Source organism: Diospyros lotus, chromosome 4, assembly GCF_014633365.1.
Source record: "Diospyros lotus cultivar Yz01 chromosome 4, ASM1463336v1, whole genome shotgun sequence".
Classification (NCBI taxonomy): domain Eukaryota; kingdom Viridiplantae; phylum Streptophyta; class Magnoliopsida; order Ericales; family Ebenaceae; genus Diospyros; species Diospyros lotus.
In genome coordinates this window covers 11418994-11443556 of record NC_068341.1, presented here as the reverse complement: position 1 = coordinate 11443556, position 24563 = coordinate 11418994, and the positions used below count along the sequence as shown (strand labels likewise).

Sequence of the window (24563 nt, the reverse complement as noted above, 5' to 3'; positions counted from 1 at the left end):
ATTAAACCTAAGTGTCTCCCACCATGTTTTTTTGGTGTTCCTATACCTTTTTTGCTATTACTTGTTCCATGCCATTCATTTCTAATTTTACTTTTTTTTGTATGACCACACATCCGTCTTAGCAACCTCATCTCATTCGCACTTATATTTTGCACATGTTGGTTCTTTACTACTCAACATTTCATACCATACAACAAATTGGTCTTAATAGCTATATTATAAAATTTTCCTTTTAGCTTTAGTGGAATCTTACTATTGCGTAAGACACTAGATGCACTTTTCCATTTTAACCAACCCACCTTAATTCTATAAGTAACATTCTCATTAATCTCCCCTTCTTTTTGAATGATTGATTAAAGCTATCTAAATTGGTCTTTTCTTTGATTAATTTGATCTTCTAATTTTACCATTACATCATCCACACTTATATTCTCACAAAACTTACATTCCATATATTCAGTTTTCACCATTCTTTTAAATCCTTTAGATTCTAAACTGTTTGTCCATAACTTAAGCTCAATATTCATGCTTTTTTTCGTGTCATCCATTAACACTATGTCATCTGCAAATAACATACATCACAACATCACTATTTGAACATATTTGGCAAGTTCATCCATTACGAAGGCAAATAGGTAAGGACTTGATGTGAATTGTTGATGTAATCCTATTGTAATTGGAAAAGCCTCAATATCTCCTCCAGATGTTCTAACACTTGTTTCTTCTCCATTATCCATGTCTGTAGTAACTTGTATGTAAGCAATTCAGACTCTCTTCTTCTCTAAAACCCTTTCATAAGACTTCTTTAGGCACTTTGCCATAAGCTTTCTCTAGATCTATAAACATCATATGTGAATCCTTTTGGTTATCTCTATACCTTTTCATTACGCTCCTCAACAAATATATAACTCCATTGTTGACCTACCATGTTACTAGGCATGGAACCAAATTGGTTTTTCGATACCTTAGTTTCTCTTCTTCATCTTTGCTCAATCACTCTCTATCAAAGTTTCATAGTGTGCTCATTAACTTTGTTCTTCTATAATTTCCACAATTTTAAACATCTCCTTTGTTCTTGTAAATAGGCACTAAAATGCTCTTCTCGTCTTGTCTAACATCCTTTGTGATATAAGAATCACATTAAATAATTTCATAACCAAAAAATGCTCTCTTCTCCCATGCATTTCTAGTCTTTTATTAGTTCATTATTTGGTCCAATTGCTTTACTATTATTCATCTTTTGCAATGCTTGCTTTATTTTATTTGGACATATAACATGTAATTTCTATCTTCTTAGTAAGATGCCCCAACATAACATTTGTTTCTCTACCTTTAATGAATAACTTATGAGAAGTAATCCTTCCATCTCTCCTTGATCGCCCTCTCATTTACTAGTACCTTTTGATTTTCTTCTTTTATGCATTTCACTTGTTTTAGTTCTTTTGTTTTTCTCTCTCTTGCTTTAGCTCCATCATTTGTATCAAGTCATTGTCCCGTTGATGTAAATTCTCATAAACATTTCTTTGCTTCACTAATTGCCTTTTTTGCTTCTTTTTTGGCCAAATTATATCCCTTTAGGATTTGCTGAGGAAAACAAAAAAAAATTTAGGTTTTCTTCATTGTGACATTCATGTAAAGTCTTGTAGCAAGCTCTCTTTGTTTTGATTTTTTTTCTTGTACCTCTTCATTCCACTGCCAATACTCTTTCATTTAGGAATTTTCCTTTTTGACTTTTCAAGAACTATTTTTCCTGTACTTAGAATAGTAGTAGCCATTTCACTCCATATATGGTTAGTTTCTCCTTCTACGATCCAATTTCTTCTGCAACACATTGTTAAATCCTGTTGAAAAATCAAATCCCACAATCTATGGGATTGATTATTAATCCCAATTATCCCATAATCTATGGGAATAATTATAATCAATCTTATCCCATAATCTATGGGATTGATTATAATCAACCTTAATTGTTGGGATTGATTGATTAATGTAAATTAGTAATTAATATAATTAAGATTCCTTCTTTTATCCTTAGTTATAGGGATTTGATTGATTTTTTTCTCCTATATATATTGTAACCATTCATAGTGAAGATTAGAGAAATATATACAAAGTTTTCTTACAATTGTTCATGGTATCAGAGCTGTGAAGTATCCTTCGGCCTACAGTACACACTGACCCAAACACCGAACCCTTGCCCCAGTAACGGTAGTGGTGTTGACTGATCCAACGACCACCATGGCCTCACCGACCAGTTCTCCACCGACGGAACCCTCCATGTTTTCGACGCTTGACTCCCACACTGAACAAAACACTGACCCAAATATTGTCTTGACGCCTCCTTCCCTCAATCCCGGCACTACCACTGTGCAGACATCCCACCTTGACTAGCACCCCCCATCCCCTTGACTGTTCATCATCTCAATGGCACCAATTTTAGAGAATGGTACTAGTCTGTGAAACTTGTGATGATTGGTAAAGGGAAAATGGGCTATCTTACTGGTGTTCCGCCAGCCCCAAGCCCTCAATCTCAACACATGGTTAGTAGAAAATTCTCTAGTTATGGCTTGGCTCATCCAATCCATGGAACCCAAAATTGGAAGGTGCTATTTGTTCTACAACATTGCCCAAAAAGTGTGGACTATTGTCCACTGAATGTACTCCGACTTGGAGAACGTCTCTCAATTGTTTGAAGTCCGGACTGCCTTACACTCTACAAAACAGGGAAGTATGTCAGTCACGTAATATTTTAATACCATTTCTGAGTTGTGGCAGGAGCTTGATCTGTATCACACCGTTACTCGGTATTGTACCAAGGGTGATCAACTGTTTCTAGCTATGCAGGAGAAAGACCGTGTCTTTGATTTTTTTACAGGGACTCAATGCTGATTTAGATGAGGTATAGGGCCATATTTTGGGCACCAAACCTCTGCCGACTATCAATGAGGCCTTTGCAATTGTCCGCCGTGAAGAAAGTCGCAAACGTGTCATGATGCCTCATCCCAAAGATCCCGATATGGATTCTATTGTCCAAGGCTTCGCATTAGCAGCTTATCTTCCTAAAAAATCCAAAGGACCTTTTGGGCAATAGTCTCTCGGGCTTGAGAAAGATCGTTTATGGTGTGAGCATTGCAACAAACCATATCGCACCAAGGAGACTTGCTGGGACCTTCATGGGAAGCCTGCCGACTAGAAACCCAGAAGTCAAAGACGCATAAAAACAACTTATGTTGTTGATGCCCCACCTGCCTCTCCCCCCTTTGGTGTCTTATCGTTCACAACCAAACAAATGGCGGTGTTGTAAAAACTCCTCCATCCTACCAAGGAACCTGATTTTAGTTCCACTGCACTTATGGCTCACAAAGGTAAAATCAGCTTTTCTGCTTCCCTTTTATCCTACAAAGGTCCCCAAGACGTTTGGATTGTGGATTCTGGAGCAACTGACCATATGTGTGGCTCTTCGGCTAGACTCCTTAATTTTTGCCCTTGTACAGAGGACACTGGTATTATCGTGGCAGATGGGTCCTTGTGTAAAGCCGCGGGTCGGGGTGATCTCATGGTGTTTGGGTTATGTGAGAATTGTTAGTATATATTATAGTTATTATATGTGTGTGTTTTATTTGTAATTAGATTAAGTTCATAGGTTTAAAACCCATTATGCTTATTATAAATAACAAGTTAAGAAAAGCTAGTCTCTTAGGTTTTTTCTCATAATTATTTTCTCACATGGTATTAGAGTCACCAGTGAGAAAAAAACCCTAGCCTCGATGTGTATTTTTTTCCAGCAACTGAAACCCTAGCCGTTAAACCCTAACCATCACTGCCTAATACCAGAACCCCACTGTCCAACCACCATTGGATAACACTGCCACCACCATTAGGTTCGCCGCCCCTACATCGGTTGACCGCTGAAGACTCGCCGCCATCGGACCACCCATGCGCCCCCACGCGCTGCCGTTGCTTGCTGCCTCCGTCTCCACGCGTCGGCACGTGACAACGCGTCTGCCGGCCAATTTTTTTTGGCTTCTCCAGATCTGATCGCCGACGACCCCTCAATCCATTTCCAGTGTCGAAACCCTCGCCATGTCTAATTTCAGTGACGCCGTTTTTGCTGGTGTTATTCCCACTCCGGCACCTGTTGTCCCTGCTGCCTCTCAATCCTTTACTGTCTCTAATCTTGGGACAACCAATATTACCGCTATCAAGTTGATAGGTTCGGCCAATTATCTCTCATGGGCAGCCTCTGTCAAAATGTGGTTCAAAGGGCAAGGCCAAGCGGATCATCTTACCACAAAGGTTGAAATTATGCCAGAAGCTAATCGGGCTATATGGGAACAGTTGATGCCCAGTTATGTAGCCTCCGGTGGCAGTTTATTGATTTGTCCATCATGCAACTCTTTCGCCCATTTGAAACTTGTGTTGATGTGTGGAAGGAAGCTGAAGAGTGTTATACAAACGACATCCAACGTTTGTACACTGTGGTCTCCAATATCAAGAATCTCAAGCAGGAGTCTCATCCTGGTAATCCTATTGCTTGTGTTGCTCAAGGCTCATTTGTTAGTTCTTGGATTATAGATTCTGGCGCCACTGACCATATGTGTGGTAATGAACTTCTATTTTCCTCACTTACCTATTCTGATACCTTACCTACTGTTACCCTAGCTGATGGCACCAAAACTGCAGTTAAATGAATTGGCCAAATCACACCCACCTCGTCTTTATCATTAAATTCTGTTTTATATGTTCCTGATAGTCCTTTTAATCTGATTTCAGTTAGCCAATTTACCAAAACCCTTTACTGTTCTGTTATTTTTACTCCTACCTCTGTTTGTGTTCAGGACCAGGGTACGGGGCGGACAATTGGCGTCAGGTGTGAGTCACATGGTCACGATCATCTTGCTGTGCCTAGTTCGCCGATAGCTTGCATTAGTGCCGCTTCCTCAAATCTTCTCCATTATCGTCTCGGTCATCCCAGCCTCTCCAAACTGAAGAAATTAGTTCCTAGTTTGTCGTCATTGTTCATGTTTAATTGTGAGTCGTGTCAGCGTGGTAAACACGCTCGTCATTCTTTTTCTCGTCGGGTCAATAATAGGGCTGATGCTCCATTTTCCCTTGTGCACTCTGATGTATGGGGGCCCAGTCGTGTCAATTCTACTCTTGGTTTTTCATATTTCGTTACTTTCATTGATGACTTTTCTTGTTACACTTGGTTCTTTCTTATGAAGAGTTGGTCTGAGTTATTTTCTATTTTTCAGACATTTACTGCTGAAATAAAAACATAGTTTGGAGTTTTTATACGTGCCTTACGTAGTGATAATGCCCCTAAGTATTTTTCTTCTCCATTTACTACCTTTATGACTACTAATGGCATCCTGCATCAATCCTCTTGTCTTTACACACCTCAACAAAATGGTATTGTTGAGCGTAAGAATCGCCATCTTATTGAGACTGCACGGACGCTCCTTTTACATGTCAATCTTCCCATCAAATTTTGGGGTGATGTTTTAACTGCATGTTATCTAATCAATCGCATGCCATCTTCAGCGTTACAATAGCAAATGCCTCATTCCCTTTTGTTCCCTACACAACCACTTTATTATGTTCCTCTTCGTGTTTTTGGATGTATCTATTTTGTGCATTTTTTTTTTACCTGGACAGGATAATCTTGCTGCAAAATCTCTCAAGTGTATCTTCCTCTACTATTCCCGGTTGCAAAAAGGCTATAAGTGTTACTCTCTTTAGCTGCATCACTATTTTTTGTCTGCTAATGTCACATTCTTTGAACTTCAGTCCTTTTTTTTTCGTTTGCTCAGCCTGATTCACAGAGTCTTCACTAGGTTTTACTTGTTCCTTTTTCTTTTCTTCCGCTGTCCTTCTTGGGTCCGCCGGTCTCCTCTGTGGCGCTTACCCTACCGTTTTCTGGTCCACCTACCACAACTCCTCAACTTCTTACATATCACCGTCATCCTCATCCCGCTACCGGCGCCAGCATTCCTCCAGCCCAGGACTTTCCTAACTTGCTCTCTTCGTCTGTGGTCCCTGTTGCCTGAGATCTTGAGCCCGACAATCTCCCTGTTGCTCTTCGCAAAGGTACATGGTCTACTCGTAATCCCCATCTTGTTTATAACTTTTTATGCTATGACCGTTTGTCTCATTCTTATAGTGCCTTTGTTTCGAGTCTTTCCTCTGTTTCTATTCCTAAAACCACAGGTGAAACTCTGTCCCATCCTGGTTGACGCTAGGCTATGTTAGATGAGATTGACGCCTTACATTCAAATGGTACTTAAGATTTGGTGTCTTTACCACCAGGAAAGACTCTCGTTGGTTGCCGTTGGGTATTCACTCCCAAAGTGGGTCTTGATGGCCAGGTGGAACGTCTTAAGGCTCACTTGGTTGCCAAATGTTTTACACAGATCTATGGGCTGGATTACAACGATACTTTCTCTCTTGTTGCGAAAATGGCCTATGTTCGCCTATTTCTCTCTCTGGCTGCTACACGTCATTGGCCACTCTATCATATTAAAAATGCATTTCCTCATGGTGATTTGCAAGAAGAGGTATATATGGAGCAACCACCTGGTTTTGTTGTTTAGGGGGAGTCTAATGTAGTCTGCAAACTCAAGAAGTCTCTCTATGGTCTGAAACAATCTCCACGGGCGTGGTTTGACAGGTTTAGTACTGTGGTTCAAGCCTTTGGTCTCACTCAAAGTGAGGCTAATCATTCGGTTTTCTATCGCCATTCTTCTTCCACATGTATCTACCTTGTTGTTTATGTAGATGACATTGTTATCACAGGAAGTGATTAGGTTGGAATATAGAAGCTGAAGGAACATCTACATCATCACTTTTAGACCGAAGACCTAGGCCGACTTCGGTATTTCTTGGGTATTGAAGTTGCTCAATCAAGAGATGGTATCTAAATTTTTCAGAGGAAGTATGCACTTGACATCTTAGAAGAAACTGGTATGGTGAATTGCAAACTAGTTGACACCCCAATAGATCCAAACGTCCGACTCTTGCCGGGACAGGGAGAGCTTTATTCAGACCTTGGAGGTATAGGAGACTGGTAGACAAGTTGAACTATCTCATAATTACTCGTCCTGACATTGTTTTTGTTGTGAGTGTAGTTAGCCAGTTTCTTAGTTCTCCATGTGATTCTCACTGGGATGTTATTCGGATTCTGAGATATATCAAAAGAGCGATAGGTAAAGGGCTATTCTATGAGGATAAGGAACACAGATATTTGTTGTTATGCAGATGTAGATTGGGTAGGATCTCCTTTTGATCGTTGGTCAACTTTTGGGTATTGTGTTCTTGTGGGAGGAAATCTGGTTTCTTGGAAAAGTAAGAAACAAAATGTAGTAGCTAGATCTAGTGCAGAGGCAGAGTATCGGGCTATGGCTAATGCAACTTGTGAGCTCATCTGGCTTAAACAACTTCTGCAGGAGCTCAAGTTTTGTGAAGTGTCTCCTATGAAGCTTATTTGTAATAATCAGGTTGCCTTACACATTGCTTCCAATCCAGTGTTCCATGAGCGGACTAAGCATATTGAAATTGACTATCACTTTGTTAAAGAAAAGCTAGTTGAAGGTGTTATTGTTACAGAGTTTGTTAACTCCAATGATCAACTTGTAGATGTCTTCACCAAGTCTCTAAAGGGTGCTCGAGTGGAATGTATTTGGAACAAGCTTGGTGCATATGATATCCATACTCTAGCTTGAAGGGGAGTGTTAGAATTATTAGTATATATTATAGTTATTATATATGTGTGTTTTATTTGTAATTAGACTAAGTCTATAGGTTTAAGGCCCATTATGCTTATTATAAATAACAAGTTAAGAGGGGCTAGTCTATTAGGTTTTTTCTCATAATTATTTTCTCACAGGTTGCCATTTAAGCCTGTTCTTTATGTGCTCAAATTACAGTGCAATTTAATCTCTATTCATAAATTGGCAACTGATTTACTTTGCTCTATAACTTGTTTTTCTTCCCATTGTCAATTTTAGGATTTATGATTGGCGAGGATGATTGGCAATGCTAGAAAGCAAAATGGCTTGTACTATCTGTCTAATGGTGGTCTATTCAGTCCTTATGTGCCTATGGGTTTTCACACTATATCTGAATCCGATGTCCTTCTTTGACACTAACGATTAGGGCATCCTAGTTTTTCATATTTAAAGTTTTTGTACCCCCAGTTATTCCTTAATAAAGACCCTAGTTCCTTTCATTTCGATCATTGTGTACTAGCAAAACATTCGTGTTCTCCCCATCCCTCTCGTCCTTATACACCATCACGCCCATTCCACCTTGTGCATAGTGATGTTTGGGGTCCATCTCGAGTTTCCACCATCATTGGCAAACGGTGGTTTGTCACATTTATTGATGATCATACCTGGGTTTGTTGGGTCTACTTGATGAATGATAAGTCTGAGGTTTCTATGATTTTCAAACAGTTTCACCAGCTTATCAAAAATGTTTTCTAGTCTTCTATATAGATCCTCCGCATTGACAATGGTAAAGAATACTTTTCTCATGCCTTTAATCCCTACCTTCAAAACCAGGGTATCTTCCACCAAAGTTCTTGCTCTTATACCCCTAAGCAAAATGGGGTAGCCGAACGCAAAAGTCGTCACTTGCTGGAAGTTGCCCAGTTCGCTAGTCATGTCCCTCATTCTCTTTGGGAGAGGCTCTTTTGACTTTAGCCTACCTTATCAACCGGTTGCCATCCAAAGTTCTCAAGTTTAGCACTCCACTTAGTGCTTTACCATTTGTCTTTCCTTCATCTCACATTCATAACTCTCTTCCACTTCGGGTTTTTGGGTGTCTTGCCTTTGTTCACAATAATCAACCACCCAATTCCAATAAGCTTGACCCTAAAGCCTACACGTGTATTTTCCTGAGCTACCCTACTTCTCGGAAAGGGTACAGGTGTTGTCATCATCTTTCCAAAAGATTTTTGATTTCCTGTGATGTTTCCTCTATGGAACACCAATTCTTCTATCCCCAAGCTACTCTCCAGGGGGAGACTTCATGCATCTCAAATCTGGCATGCATCTCAGGAAGCTGATGTTCTTACCAAAACTCTATCCAAACCAAGCTTTTGAGTCTTGTGTGAGCAAACTGGGAATGATTGACATCTATTTATCAGCATGACCGGATTAAGCACGTTAGAATCGACAGAGATTTCATCAAGTCTGAAATAGATAATGGAACTATATTATTGTCATATGTTCTCACAACATCTCAGGAAGCTGATGTTCTTATCAAAGCTCTATCCAAACCAAGCTTTGAATCTTGTGTGGGCAAGCTGAGAATGATTGACATCTATTCACTAGCTTGAGGGGGAGTGTTGAAAAATTAGATCCCACAATCTATGGGATTGATTATAATCAACCTTAATTGTTGAGATTGATTGATTAATGTAAATTAGTAATTAATATAATTAGGATTCTTTTTTTTTTTTTCCCTCAGTTATAGGGATTTGATTGATTTCTTTCTTCTATATATATTGTAACCATTCCTAGTGAAGATTAGAGAAATATATACCAAGTTTTCTCATAATTGTTCAAATCCCACATCTAATTCTTAGTATTCGTTTTGTGTCATTTTTTCTCTTCTATTTCTTGATACGAACATCAAGGGTCGAAATCTATGTTGAGTAGTCAAGCATTTTGCCAGTATGACCTTACAATCCTTAGACTGTAACCGCTTCTCTTCTCTCATAAGAAAGTAGTCTATTTTGGTGGTTGATATGCCATTTTTATATGTGATCAAGTGTTCATCTCGTTTTCTAAATCTAGTCTTGTGCGTGATGAGTTCATATGTTGTGGAAAAATCCAAAATAGCTTTACCCTCATTATTTATTTCCCCAAATCCATAACCTCCATGTACATCTCTATATTTGTTCCCCCATTCCCTTCTCTACCCATATGACCACCATTTAAGTCATCTCCTAAAATGATCTTGTCTCGCCTATGTATCCCTTGTATCAACCCCTTGAAATCCTCCCGAAATTTTGCTTTTATCTCCTCTACTAATCCACCTTGCAATGCATATGTATGAACAATATTCATAGTTACCTCTCCTAGAACAACTTTAACTACAATAATCCTATCTCCTATTCTCTCCACATCCACTACCTCCTTTAAAGCCTAACCATAATAATCCCCATTCTGTTCTTTGTCTGATCCTTTCCTGTGTACCAAAGTGTATATCCCAATTTTGTTAATATTTAGCCTTATCCCCAACCCATCTTGGCTCTTGGAGGCACATAATATTATTTTTTCTCCTAATCACCATATCTACCACTTCCATAGATTTACTTACCTGTTAAAAGTTCCAATATTCCATGACCTAATCCTTAAATCTATAAATTTTGGACTAGCTTCTTTACTCACATCTATCAATGAAAATGTGAGAACCATTACAGCTCAAGCAATATAAAAACAACAACAACAACAACATATCCAGCCTTTATCCCACTATGTGGGGTCGGCTATATGAATTCTAGACTTCCATGTATTTCTGTTTTTTGTCATATTTTCATTTAGATCCATACACTTCATATCAAATTTTAATGTCTCTCCCAAAGTCTTCTTGGGTCTGCCTCTTACCTCTTTTTTTGACTAATTGTTCCATTTCATCAACTCTCCTCACATGAGCGTCTCTTGATTTTCTTCTCACATGACCAAACCATCTTAGTCTAGTCTCTTTCATCTTCTCCTCGATTGGCACTACTCTTATCTTATTACGAATAACTTCATTTATAATTTTATCTTTTCCCTCTAAAAATCTAATTTTGAAATAGTACATGAAAGTTTCTCTTTCTTCCATTCGTAGGTTGATTGGAAATGATTGTTTGTCTTACTTCCTCATTGCTGGAATGTTTTCATAATTGGAGTACACGAAGGTTTCTTTTCTCATGCATGAGCATATGGTATCCAATATTTGAAAACTAAAGTTAACAAAATATAGGAGGACCTATTGTGAGTTTGTGACTATGGAACCTCTATAGCTACTTGTGCTGTTGACCATGGGAGAATGAATATATTGTTCATCTATCAATTAGGTGTCCATGTGCAATGAGGTCTACTATATCAACGAGGTATACTATATCAAGTATTTTATTATATTACAAGCACAAAAACAACATATCAACCCTCAATCCCACTAGGTAGGGTTGGGTCAGTTACATGGATTTTAGCTCACCGATCATCTGTTTGGAATTATTGTGAACCTGATGAGTTATATGCTGGCTGTAAACTACCAAAAGCAACCTTTCCCCTCTATTCAAACTTGGGACTAGTTGTAAATAGGAGGAACTCCCTCAACACTTGAACTGTTGAGGGGATTACTCAATCCCCAGGTACTTGGACTTTTTTTGCTAAAGGTATCTTGTACTAGGACTTGAAGAGAATGCCAAGAGAAAAAAAGGAGCAATTTTCTAGGCTCTTTAATTTGAATTCATTATCTAGACTAAAACCCAACAAAATCACACACAGAATTAACCAGTTCACAGATTCACATAGAATTAAACTTATATTTCTCTCCAACTGCAACATGCTCACCCCAAGGGGGCAACCTCTTAACCTCCGGACACCAAAAATTAATCCATGCTCAAATTCGTAGAGCAAAGTTCTTTGTATGGAGACTTAGACTAATTCTCGTGGCCAACAAATCCTTGCCTTCCAAAAATCTGTTACTTCTCTAGTTTTATAAAGATTGTCACCTACTCCTATTTGGCATCAACCTTTTATATGAATTAGTTCATATATCAAGAAAAAACTACTCAAATGAAAATTGCTATATTCAAGACAATTCAACACACTAATATTCTTGCTATTGTGGTTTTTTCTTTTTTTTTGTGTCTGTGTATTCTATTACTCTACCTTCATTGATTTATATTGCTTATCATGGTTTATGTCTCGTGCCTCTTTTTGATGGATAATGGCAGTCTGCTAGCTACTTTCCTCCATCAAGGACAGCAATTTGGATTTTATATATCACATTTATGTCAAACACTTCCCTGGTGGATATGTTGTTCCTGCTTTTGTTTTAATGCAATGCTAGCGTGCATCTTATTTTGCTTGTCCGATTTCATTAATATGCTTATTCTCCGACATCTGTGTTTTCTTACTTTTGTAGCCTTATTCTGCTTATCTTAATGCCTAGCCTTATATGTTACATCTTTTTTGTTTTCAAGGTGCAAAAAGCCGAATTTCTGATGAATGAATGGAGGTACTTTGTCCATTATCGTGTAAGTATTATACTTTTAAGTATATTTTGTAGAAATTGTATCTCTATTGTCTTCTAGTTGTGAAATGATTTTTGTCTTCTAATCTTCGTCATTTGCATTAATTTAATTTCTCCATTTCTGGGTTTATCGGGGAAGTGGCTGTTACATTTTTTAATGACATGTTCCCTTCTTTTTTGCAGGGATGGAACAAAAAGTGAGTACATTTTTCATGCTTGTACATAACCTTGTAGAAATATTCTGAGTTCTTACCAAATACTATGAGGTGGCTGGATGTCAGGACTTTAAGGGCCTTAGCTATGTGGTTCCAATGAATATATGCTTTGATTATTTTTGATCTCTCCTTCAGCAGCACAATGGTTGTCTTATATGCTTTATCTTTGCTGAGGGTGCATGTTGTGCGCCTTTCATTTTAGGAAGCCGGATATTGAAATTCATAGCCTAGCCCACCAATTGGGAATAAGGCTTGGTGTGTTGTTATCTTCATTGAACTTCAATGGCTTTGTTCTAGATAACTGTTGATGGAGTAGCTGGTTCTCTCTCTCTCTCTCTCTCTCTCTCTCCTTTTTAACTCTTTTTCGACTATCCTTATGGATTAGCCATTATTGATGATTTGAAAATTTGGTTTTATTTAGAACAGCATAATTTCTCAAAATTGAATACAGTATTACAGTAGTTCATTGGAGAGGAAGGGGTATTTTCTAATTTTACAGTCCCACACAAATGAAAAACCTTATGCAGCTAAATTTCTTGAACTTCCTTCTTTGACAGTTGGGATGAATGGGTAGGCGTTCATCGATTGATGAAATACACTGAAGAGAATGCACAGATAAAGGAGGAGCTTAATGAAAAAAAACACATTGAGAAGATTGCAAAGCATGGACGTGCCTCACAAACTAAACCAAGAAGTTCTTCTGGTTTGCTCTATTTTCCTGATTTGCTTTCTGTTCCCTGAGCTTAATTATGTTTATGAGACTTTGATTCTTCATTTTTTAATCTAAGCTAGTTTTTGCAGCCTTGTTTTTTCGTTCACAATTTGTTATTTATTATTTATTATCTTTTATTTTTTGGGGTGGGGGGCTGTGGGGATTGGGTTGGACTGTGTGTGGTTTGATGCTGGAGCATTTTCTGTTTTTTGTAATCCTTGGATTGAGATTCAAAATAGCTGGTTTGGTAGAGGTGAAGTGAGGTTAATGGAAAATGTTAATTCTGTTTTGACTTATTTGGTTATTACTCACCACTCTAGAGGTGAAAAGAAAGAAATGATGAGGAGAATGTTTCTTACATTTCCTCCTTGGAATACCATATTCTTCCCTTCCCAAGAAGAAGGAATTCACGTGTTACCTTTACAGTAACCAAATGGTGGAACATTACTGCATTCTTTTCTTCCAGTCTTTTCTTTTCCTGGTTTTCTTTTTCTGCTCTTTTGGTTTTTCTCTTTGTTTACTCCTTGCAAAACAAAATTGCAACATGATGTTGTCTGTAAGGTTCTTTGAAGATCTATTTTTACCAGAGGCAGTTTCATATTGAATTTTTTAGGCTAAAATTGGCTTCGCATGTCCTGCAACTGCCAGCAAAGCCCTGGAGATACGGGCATAACCTTTTCCCCATTGATGTAATTGAATATGTAAACAGATACCGCCTTTTCATACAAAAACAATTTATGCTTTTTTGCTGCAACTATTTTTTACAGTGGCAAGAGGAAAGAAGCGGAAGAATGACCCCCTTATTGAGGTACACTCTAGTTTATGTTCCCAAACTGTTAGTTTCTATATATTTGTCCCTTTGTAAAGTAAGAATCAAAACATGGGAATACTTGTAGAGATATACAAATCATGGAAATACATGTTTGTCTCATGACAATAGACCCCCATGTGGATGCTACGTGGAAGGACATAACTGCTGACATTATAACTGCAAGTTGCACTGTTCTGGCAACCTCTTGGTTCCTATATGAAAAGCTACCACCTTTCCACCATAACCACCATCCTTACCACTGAAAGCCACTATACATGTTGTCCATCATTTTTAAACAGTTACACCCACCACATCAAATTAAAAGTGGAACTCAGGTTTCAGAGACCATCATTTGTATCTCTGCAGCATACATTGCATGAAACACAATGTCCTTAGTGTGAGAAGAGAGAATTGGTTGAATGCCTGAGAGCAAGTCTCAGTTTTAATCTATATTTATAATAATGTGGAACATAATTACAATAGAAAATTAGGCAAAGAATTATGCCTGAAATACAGCCTGTCAAATCAACCTATCCAATCAGCCCGTAAATCAGTCTATCAAATCAACTATACATCAGCCTATAAATTAGCTAATCAGCTGGGTCAACTATACAATAAATACAACATTCAACACTCTCTCTCAAGCTGGAGTGTTCATGTCATATGCACCCAACTTGGAACATATGTAAGTTATCCTTGGCCCACGGAGGGATTTAGCAAAGATATTGGCTAGTTGGTCGTTAGAGTTCACAAATGCAGTAGCGATATCTTTTGAAAGAACCCTCTCCCCAATAAAGTGACAATCTATTTCTATATGTTTAGTCCTTTCATGAAAAATTGGACTAGAGGCAATGTGGAGAGCTGCCTGATTATCATAGATCAACTTCATTTGCCTTGTGTCTCCAAATTTCAATTCTTGGAGCAATTGCTTCAATCATGAGTTCACAGGTTGATACAACCATAGCTTGACATTCGACCTTTGCACTAGATCTAGCAACCACATTTTGTTTCTTACTTTTCTATAATACTAAGTTGCCTCTAACAAAGACACAATACCCAAAAGTGGAATGCCTATCTAATGGTGATTTTTCCCGATCAACATTTGAATAACTAACAACCTGAGTTTCATTTGTTACCAGATCCTTACTTGGTGCACTTTTGATGTATCTCAAAAATGTGAGTCACAACATTCCATTATGTTTATCACAAGGGGAAACTAGAACTGACTGACAATACTCACGACAAAAGAAATGTCTGGTCAGGTTACTGTAAGATAATTCAGTTTCTTAACAAGTCTGCAATACCCACCAAGGTCTACTAGAGGTTCCCCCTATCCTAGTAGGAGTTTGTGGTTTGGATCCATTGGAGTATCAATAGCCTTAGCATCCATCTTGGCTATCTCTATGTCTAAGGCCTATTTTCTTTGTGAAATGACAATACCAATGTGGAAATGCATTAATCAAATTGATTATATGCCTCTAAGAATGATATATATACAAGATACAAGAATGGGAATATACAAAAATACACACATATTTACATAAATACCCTCATACCAAACATTATTGTCAAGCCCTAGGAATTGGGCTTGGACAATTATGGAATTCTGGACATAGAATAGAATAGAGAGAGAGAGAGAGAGAGAGAGAGAAGAATAATTTTGTTATTCAATGCCCTTCTCCTACCACCTTTGGTTACATATATAGTCTCTTTTTAACAGTCATTCAACTATTTATAACCTTCCCATAACTACTATTTAACTAACTGTTATAATTGTAATTTACCATCTAACTAACTATTATAACTGTGATTTATTGATATTCCCTTCCTACCCTTGGGATCGTGACAACTATATACTAACACTCACCCTCAAGTTGGTTGCACCCATCTTGTTACAAATATAACTCACTCTAGGACCTGTGAAGGATTTAGTAAACATGTCTGCTAATTGATCATTTGAGTTAACAAACTCGGTAGCTATATCTCTTAAGAGTAATTTTTCCCTAACAAAGTGATAATCAATCTCTATGTGTTTGGTTCTCTCATTAAAAACTAGATTAGAAGCGATGTGTAAAGCGCTTGGTTATCACAAATAAGTTTCATAGGACCCGTTTCACCAAATTTCAACTCCTTAAGAAGTTGTTTTAGCCATATAAGTTCACAAGTTCCTAAAGCCATGGCTTAATATTTAGCTTTTGCACTTGACCTTGCAACTACACTCTACTTCTTACTTTTCCAAGAGATTAGATTCCCACCAATAAGAATGCAATACCTAGAAGTTTGTCATATATTAACTTGTAAGGGGGAGTTTATTGTAATTAAAGATAGTAGGAGGGTGAAAATAGTATATTTTGTAAGTTGGCTATAATGGGTTGTACCTAGTTAGTTGCTGCATCAGCAGCTGATACATTCCCACGCACATGTATGCTGTTATCACAGATGGGAGGTTAGGAAATCAGCTATATATAGTGCTGAATTTCCCTTCCACGGGTATGAAAAATCTAAGAATATTCTAAATCATCCTCTCTCCCTTAATTTTGCATTTGTCTTCTTCCAATTCTCTCTCAATATCTCCCTTTCTTCTCCCTTGATCCTTCTATTCGATTGAGAACCATTGTTAGCACCTGAGGCGCTAACAAAGTTTAGCATTTGTCTAAGGGAGAACTTGCCCAATCTGTATTTGTATAACCAACAATTTGAGCATGTCCCCTATTAGTATATAACAATCCCCTTCCTGGAGCTCCCTTTATATATTTGAGAATCCGGAAAAACATCCTAATGGCTATTGCATGGTAAATTCAGAAATTGACTGTAAATACTCATTGAAAGGAAATATCTAGTTGAGTATTTGTAAGATAGTTTAGTTTTCCAACAAGTCTTTTGTATCTCCCAGGATCAAGTAATAACTTCCCATGTCTTGGTTAAAGTTTGACATTTGGATCCATAGGAGTGTTCATTGGTTTGGAACCCAACATGTTTCTTCAAGGATATCTACAGCATATTTCCTCTATGAGATGTAAACACCACTACTTGAGTTAGCTACCTCTATTCCTAGGAAGTATCTTAATCTACCCAAATCCTTGGTTTGAAAATGATGAAACATATGTTATTTTAGTTGAGTAATACCTTCTTGATCATCCCCAATAATGACTATGTCATCCACTGGATAATTAAATAAACGCACATATCAGATGAGGTATGACGATAGAAAATAAATGATTTGCCTTACTTTGGGTCATGCCAAATTGCTGTATAACTATACTAATCCATCCAAACCAAGCACGTGGAGACTACTTCAGACAATAGAGTGACCAATGTAATCGATATACCAATCTAGACTCCCCTTGAGCAACAAATCTAGGAGGTTGCTCCATGTACACTTCCTCTTGCAAGTCATTGTGGAGAAAAGCATTTTTAGTGTCTAGGTGATGAAGATGCCAATGTTGAATGACAACAATAGAAAGAAACAACCAAATGGAAGAAATCTTTGCAATAAGAGAAAATGTATCACCATAATCTAGGGTAAAAATTTGAGTATAACCTTTGGCAGCTAAGCCTGCTTTTAACAAGTCAACCTGGCCATCGAGACCGACCTTAACGTGTATACCCAACAACACCAAATAGTGGACTTTTTGAGAGGCAGCGACAAGACTAGGTCCCAAGTACCAAAAGAATCCAAAGTAGCCATTTCATCAAGCATGGCCTGTCGCCACCTCAAATGAGATAGGAAGAGACACAATAGAGAATGAGGAAAGAAAAGTAGAATACAAAGGAGATAAAGAATGATAACTTAAAAAATTATAAATTGGACAAGGATTACTAGTAGTATGAATACTTTTGCAAACAACAATGCGGGGGGCGGGGGGCGGGGGGGGGGGGGGGGGGAAGCTAGTGAGGCCGAAGTAAGGGAAGGCGACAATAGAGGAGATGAGTTAACAAGAACATTCGGGGGTAGGTGTATCCTCAAGATGAGGTTGAGGGCGATGATGATGAGTTTGCAATGGTGGAGCCAAGGCTAGAATCTGGAGTCGGAAGGACATCAAAATATGGAATAGGAAGAATCTCGAAGATATAAGAGAAGTCCGAGCTGAGGGAAGAGAAGAACAGGTAGTCTCAAAGAAGGTAGCATCAATTGAGGTAAAGTAGCAGTGCAAATCCAAAGAGTAGCATCAATACCCTTTTTGTAGCTGGGAGTACCCTAAAAATACAAATTTGATTGATCGAGCTGAGAGTTTGTTGTGACTAGAAGTAAGAGACAAGGAGGAATTAAATAGATAGGTTCAGTTGGAAATAGAATAGAATGGGGAATCGCAAAAGTTAAGCACTGAGGAAGGCATGTGATTAATTAGATAACAAGAAGTAAGAACATCATCACTCCAAAAATAAAGAGTAACATGAGCATAGTAAAGTGTGTGTTGTTTCAATCAAATAGTGATTTTTACATTTAATAATCCCTTTTTGCTGTGGGATATGAGAAGACATAAAATTAGGGAAAGATATAGAAAAATATTCACCAACATTATCACTTCACGAAATATGAATAAGCACACCAAATTGGGTACGAGTCTCAACACAAAATGATTGAAATATGTAAAACAACTTAGAACGATCTTTCATGAAAAATAGCCAAGTACAACGAGAGTAATCCAATGAAGGTTACAAAATACCTCAATTCCAAAGGTGAACAAATGCGACTTGGACCACATACATCATAATGAATAATTGAAAAAGGAGATGTACTTTGTTATTGACATGACCTAAAAAAGAAGTATGAGTATGTTTTCCTAACTAACATGACTCACATTCTAAGGAACATAAACCAAAAAGACTAGGGACCATCCTCTGACGTATAGAGAGATTAGGATGTCCCAAGTGGCCATGAATAAGAGTAGTTGAATCTGTTGTGGTAGTGAGAATGGAGGATGGATGTGGAATAAGATGGTAAAGCCCTTGTGACTCACGTCCTGTACCAATTGTCTGTGTTGTACTCTAGTCCTGCACAAGAACTGAATCAACAACAAAAGTAATAGAGCAATTAAGAATGTGAGTAAGTTGACTAATGGAGATCAAGTCAAATGGGCACTTAGGCATGTACAAAATAGAGGATAAGGGTAACAAGGGAAGAGGTTGGGCATGTCCAAGACCTTTGGCAAGTAATTGGGAACCATATGCCAAAGTATTAGTAGGAAGAGACACAAGACAATTAATTTGGGTAAAAGAAGGGATTACCATAGATGATCAGATGCACCAAAATCTGAAATCCAAGGGCCAAGTGAGGCAAATTGAGAAACACAAGCAATGAAACTACCAGTGCAAGCATCAGGGGTAACAGATGACGAAGATGAAGGCTGTTTGGATGCCTTAAATTGTAGGAACTCTTGATAATCAACATTAGATAGTGAAGTAGTCTGAGATGAGGATTCACAGGACAAGTTGGCAGTAGAATTAGATACATCGTGGTAGGGGGTTTCCCATGAAGAGAGTAGCAGGGATCTTGTGTATGGCCAACATGGTTAGCCAACATGATTACAACAATTACAATGTAGATGATTACCATGCCCCCCACCACTGTGATTACCTCCACGACCTCTTTTACAACTAGTGTGAGAGGCTAAGACAAACTAGTTGGTGGGAATGGACTCCAAAGGGCTAGGAAAAGAAGAGGATACTTGCTACAGTCAAGACATCATCCATAGCCAGAATAGTCTCACTAGCCAAAATTTGTCGTTAAATAGGCACAAGGTTAGATCGAAGGGTTGATAAAGTAAGGAACATGAAGAATTTGTCCCGTTGAGTGTGTCGTTCAATTGTGGTGGTAATATGCATCAATTCCTAAAATTCCTCCATAAAAGCCTGAATCTGGCCAAGAAAGGTCTGCATGTCCATATCTTGTTGCTTTAAATTGACAATATTGTTGTCCATAGTGTCAAATTGAGAGATGTCATTGGTGTAAAGCTTATGTGCCTAGGCTCAGAAAGTATAAGAAGATCATTAGCTTTCTTGGTTAAGTGCTCCTCATGACCTTACCTCATAAACCACAACTCAAAAGAGGCTGACTAGGACAAATAATTTTTAGCACCAATCAACTTATCGATGGTGATAGTAGGAGTTCTTGAGAACACAGGAGCAGATATGCTATAACCACTAGATTTAAAACCAGGAACGATACTGGAAGTATCTTCGAGTGTAGTCATATTGTGGATTGAAGAGAGCCTTAACTAGTAAAAGAACCAAGGCAACCAACAACCAAAACAACCATGAAGAATATGGATGGTTGCACACAACACTGTCCAATCTAAGAGAGTGGTAAGTAGGAACGCAACAATCAAACTTGACCTAAGTACACAAACAAATCTGACAAAATGAGTAGATGTAAGAACCAATATGAGAAACATGTTGGATCTAAGAGAGGAGGCGATTGAGATGCTATAAGTGTTGTTGAATCTGAGAGAGAAGGCCAAAAAAGAATTCGCTATGGACCACTGTGCTATTGGAACGAACGAAAATCACGCCTGAGAGTTGAATCGACACAAACAAACACAAAACAAAGGCAAATTGGGGCCACTGGAGCCGAACGAGGGTGTAGTCAAAAAGAGAAATAGAATAGAGGCAAATTGTGAGCGAAGAGAGAAACATGAACACGAACAAAGGCAAATTGCGAGTTGTCGGAGCTAGACGAAAGAGAGAAACATGACCAGTGACTTGACGTTGGCGGTGAGGATTGACAATCGGTGGCAACGACGTTGTTGCTTGAGATTAAGGTTTGGGTTTTCTTATGTTTTTAAGATTAGGATTTTTTTTAAATAAAGGTTAAGCCTAGATACCATGTGGAAATGCGTTAGTCAAATTGACTATACACCTTTGAGAATGATATATATATACTAGATACAAGAATGGGATTGTACAAAAATACACATATTTACACAAATACCCTTATACTAAACACCATATACTAACAACAAGCACTTAATCATGCCACCTTAATGCCCAAAAAGAAACTTTAGTTTACTCGAGTCTTTGGTTTGAAAGTGATGAACAAGGTGTTGTTTAGGCTTTTGGATACCCTGTTGGTCACTTCCAGTAATAATGATATCATTCACATAGACCACTAGATAAATGCAAAGGTTAGGCGAAGAGTGGTGATAAAATACTGAGTGATCGGCCTCACTGCGAGTAATGCCAAGCTATTGTACAATCGAGTTGAGTTGTTCAAACCATGCTCATGGAGATTGTTTTAGGCTATAGAGCAATTTATGTAGTCAACTTACCAATTCGAACTCCTCCTAAGCAACAAAACCTAGAGGTTGCTCAATATAAACCTTTTTTTGTAAGGTGCCATGGAGGAAGCCATTTTTTATATCCAGTTGATGAAGAGCCCAATGGCGAATGGCAACATGGTGAGAAAGAGGTGAATAGAAGCAATCTTGGCCACCGATGAGAAAGTATCACCACAATCAAGTCCAAAGATTTGGGTATACTCCTTAGCAACTAAGCAAGCTTCAAGTTGATCAGTTTTACAAATGGGCCCTACCTTAAAAGTATAGATCCAATGACAACCAACTGTAGATTTCCTAGGTGGTAGCAAAACTAGTTCCCAAGTAGCATTGGAGTGTAAAGTAGCCATTTCATCAAGCATTGCCTAACACTACCTTGGATGAGAAAGAGCTTCACCTATAGTTTTAAGAATAGAAACATAAGACAAGGACGATACAAATGCATAATAGGGTGAAGATAAACGGTTATAGCTTAGAAAATTATAGATGGGACGGGGATTACTTGTGGAATGTGTGGAAGCATGTAGTGTTTGAGTAGTAGTCTTGCTTATGTTGCTGATTTGTTAATAGTAATATTATTTGTATTGTTGTTATGTTGTTCTGTTGTTTAGGCTGTTATAAGGTGGTTTATTGTGTAAGATTGCAATTAACAATCTGTTGAAGTGGTGCATTGTATATAAACATAGCTATGTCCCTTCTTTTTGCATCTTTGATTCATTCTTATTATTCAGTAAAGAATTCTTGTGAGTTTCTATTCTCTCTCTCTCGTATTCATCCTTTCTCGTGCCCTAGGGTTTCGTTATATGGTATCAGAGCCATAGCTCTACCTCGATGGCCTCTAATCCAACTCTTCATTCTTCTTCTTCTCCACCACCTCGTTCTTCTTCTTCCTTGTCATCCGCCTCACAGTCAGACTTTGCAGCAATGGCTAAGGCCTTTAGCTTTATTTCGATTAAACTTAACTCCAACAATTACATTTTCTAGAAGGCTCAAATTCTTGCAACAATTCGAGCATTCAATCTGCTACCTTTCCTAAATAAATCACTGCCTCCAATGAAGTATTTGACAGATCGAGAAGCAGGTGAAGCTGGATCTCCTTTGGTTAACCCTGACTATCTAAATTGGATCAGATTGGATCAGTTGCCGCTAGGATGGCTATTTTCTACTATCGACAAGGAGGTATTAGCACAAGTGATTCATTGTGAATCATCTGCTGAGATATGAACTTCTTTGAAAAATCTTTATTCTCCTCAAACCATAGCTAAGTCTTTTTAATTGAAGCAACAGTTAAGATCTATTAAGAAAGACTCACTTTCTGTGAACGATTATATCCTAAAGATCAAAACTATAGGACATGCTCTTGCAGCCATTGGAGAACCATTGAATGATAAGGAACTTTTACTTGCTATTTTAAATGGTCTGGATCAGGAGTATGAAACTGTTATTAATTTGATCACATATCAAATGGATGATATTGATTTAGAAAATGTGCAATATCTATTGTTGATGCATGAGCAGAGGTTAACAGCTAAAAATTTGCCACCATCTGCTAACTTTGATTCGGTTATGTCTTCCTCTATGAATGTTAATGTGGCATCATATGCATCATGGAAATGTAGTGGTTTTGTCAATAATAGAGGTGGTTATGTACCAAGGGGTGGTGGTTATGTGTACGGAGGCGGTAGAGGTCAGGGTAGAGCGTCTGGTAGGAAGATTTATTGCTAGTTTTGTGGCAAACCAGGGCACTTTGCAAACAAATGTTATCATCGATTTGATAGAAATTTTCAACCTCTAGCCAAGGTTTTGGAAGGTCTAATGGTGGTGTTCAGTCAGATCCAAGAGCGTATATGGCTTCTCTTAGTGATTCTAATGGAGCCTATATGAGTGAAATAGGTTTGGTACAAAGGGGCTCCCTATGGCAGCTTTCCTCAACCATCTGAAAACCTAACTCAATTCTCTTTGCCAGATCCCTCTTGGTTTGTTGACTCTAGAGCAACAAATCACATTACCTCTAACCTTAACAATCTATCATTACATGCTCCATATAATGGTGTAGACAAAGTAGCTATTGGGAATGGTAAGACACTGTCTATCTCTAATGTAGGTCTTGGTCAATTGTATACTCAAACAAACCCTACTTTAATTATTTCATTACCTAATGTTCTTCATGTTCCAAGTATAAAGAAAAACCTAATTAGTGTTTCATAACTTACTCGTGATTACAATGTTATTGTTGAATTTCATGCTAATTCTTGTTTGATCAAGGACAAGGGTTCTGAGCTGGTGCTACTTTGGGGACACCTTAAGGATAGGCTCTATCGGCTGATTCTAGCATTTGATCATGCTGCTCACTCCACCTCAGCCCACTCCACCAAGCCTTTGTTTGCTAGTGATGGTTTTCTTTTCAATAAATGTAATAGACAAAACTCATTTTGTCATGAGTTGTCATCTAGTGCAAATATAGCCCAACATATTAATGTGTGCTAGCAATGGCATGCCAGATTAGGGCATCCATCTTCCAATGTACCAAAGTCCACTTTGAATAAAATTCAAGTTCCTTATTCACATTCAGCTCTTCCATTTTGTGATTTGTGTAAACTTGGTAAATTGCATCAACTTCTTTTTGCTGATTGTGAAATCAAATCAACTAAACTGTTGGAGTATATTCAGACATATGGGGTCCTTCACCTGTCATGTCTATTAAAGGATACCGATATTATATTATTTTTATGGATGCATACACTAGATACACTTCACTATATCCTTTGAAGCTTAAGTTTGATGCTTTATCCACCTTTATAATCTTTTACAAGTTTGCTGAGCTTCAATACCAAACTAGACTTAAAGCCTTACAAACTGATAATTTGGGGGGTGGGGGGGGAGGAATTTAAAGCCTTAAAGCCTTTTTACCCTATCTTCGTGCAATGGGATACAACCTTGATTTACGTGCCCCTATACTCACCAACATAATGGTGTGGCTGAAAGAAAACACAGACAGCTGAAATGGGGCTCACTCTATTAGCTCATGCTCATATGCCATTAAAGCTCTGGGTAGAAGCCTTCCAGATTGTTGTTCATATAATTAACTTGTTACTAACTTCTCCCATCAAGTTTAATACACCATTTGACTTACTCTTACCACAAACCACCGAATTATTTTTTACTGCAACCATTTGGTTATGTTTGTTTTCCCTATCTTAGACCCTATAACAAGCACATGTTTGATTTTCATTCTACCAAATGTGTATTCCTTGGATGTAGTTGCACTCAAGCCGATTACAAGTGTTTGCATCCATCAG

The 24563-nt window shown here is 38.0% G+C and overlaps 1 protein-coding gene across 4 annotated transcripts in view; it reads left to right on the top strand.

Annotated features, from left to right (window-relative positions):
- The window catches only part of LOC127799187 (protein MRG1-like), a 106406-nt gene that overhangs the window by 19136 nt on the left and 62707 nt on the right, over window positions 1-24563 (top strand). For all 4 annotated transcript variants that reach the window (XR_008022557.1, XR_008022556.1, XM_052332968.1 and 1 more), the window contains exons 2-5: window positions 12203-12256; window positions 12436-12449; window positions 13025-13170; window positions 13947-13987. Coding sequence is in view for 2 of the 4 variants with exons in the window: in XM_052332968.1 (XP_052188928.1) it covers window positions 12203-12256; window positions 12436-12449; window positions 13025-13170; window positions 13947-13987 (255 nt within the window). In the remaining 2 variants the exon portion in view is untranslated. The remainder of the gene's footprint in view (window positions 1-12202; window positions 12257-12435; window positions 12450-13024; window positions 13171-13946; window positions 13988-24563) is intronic.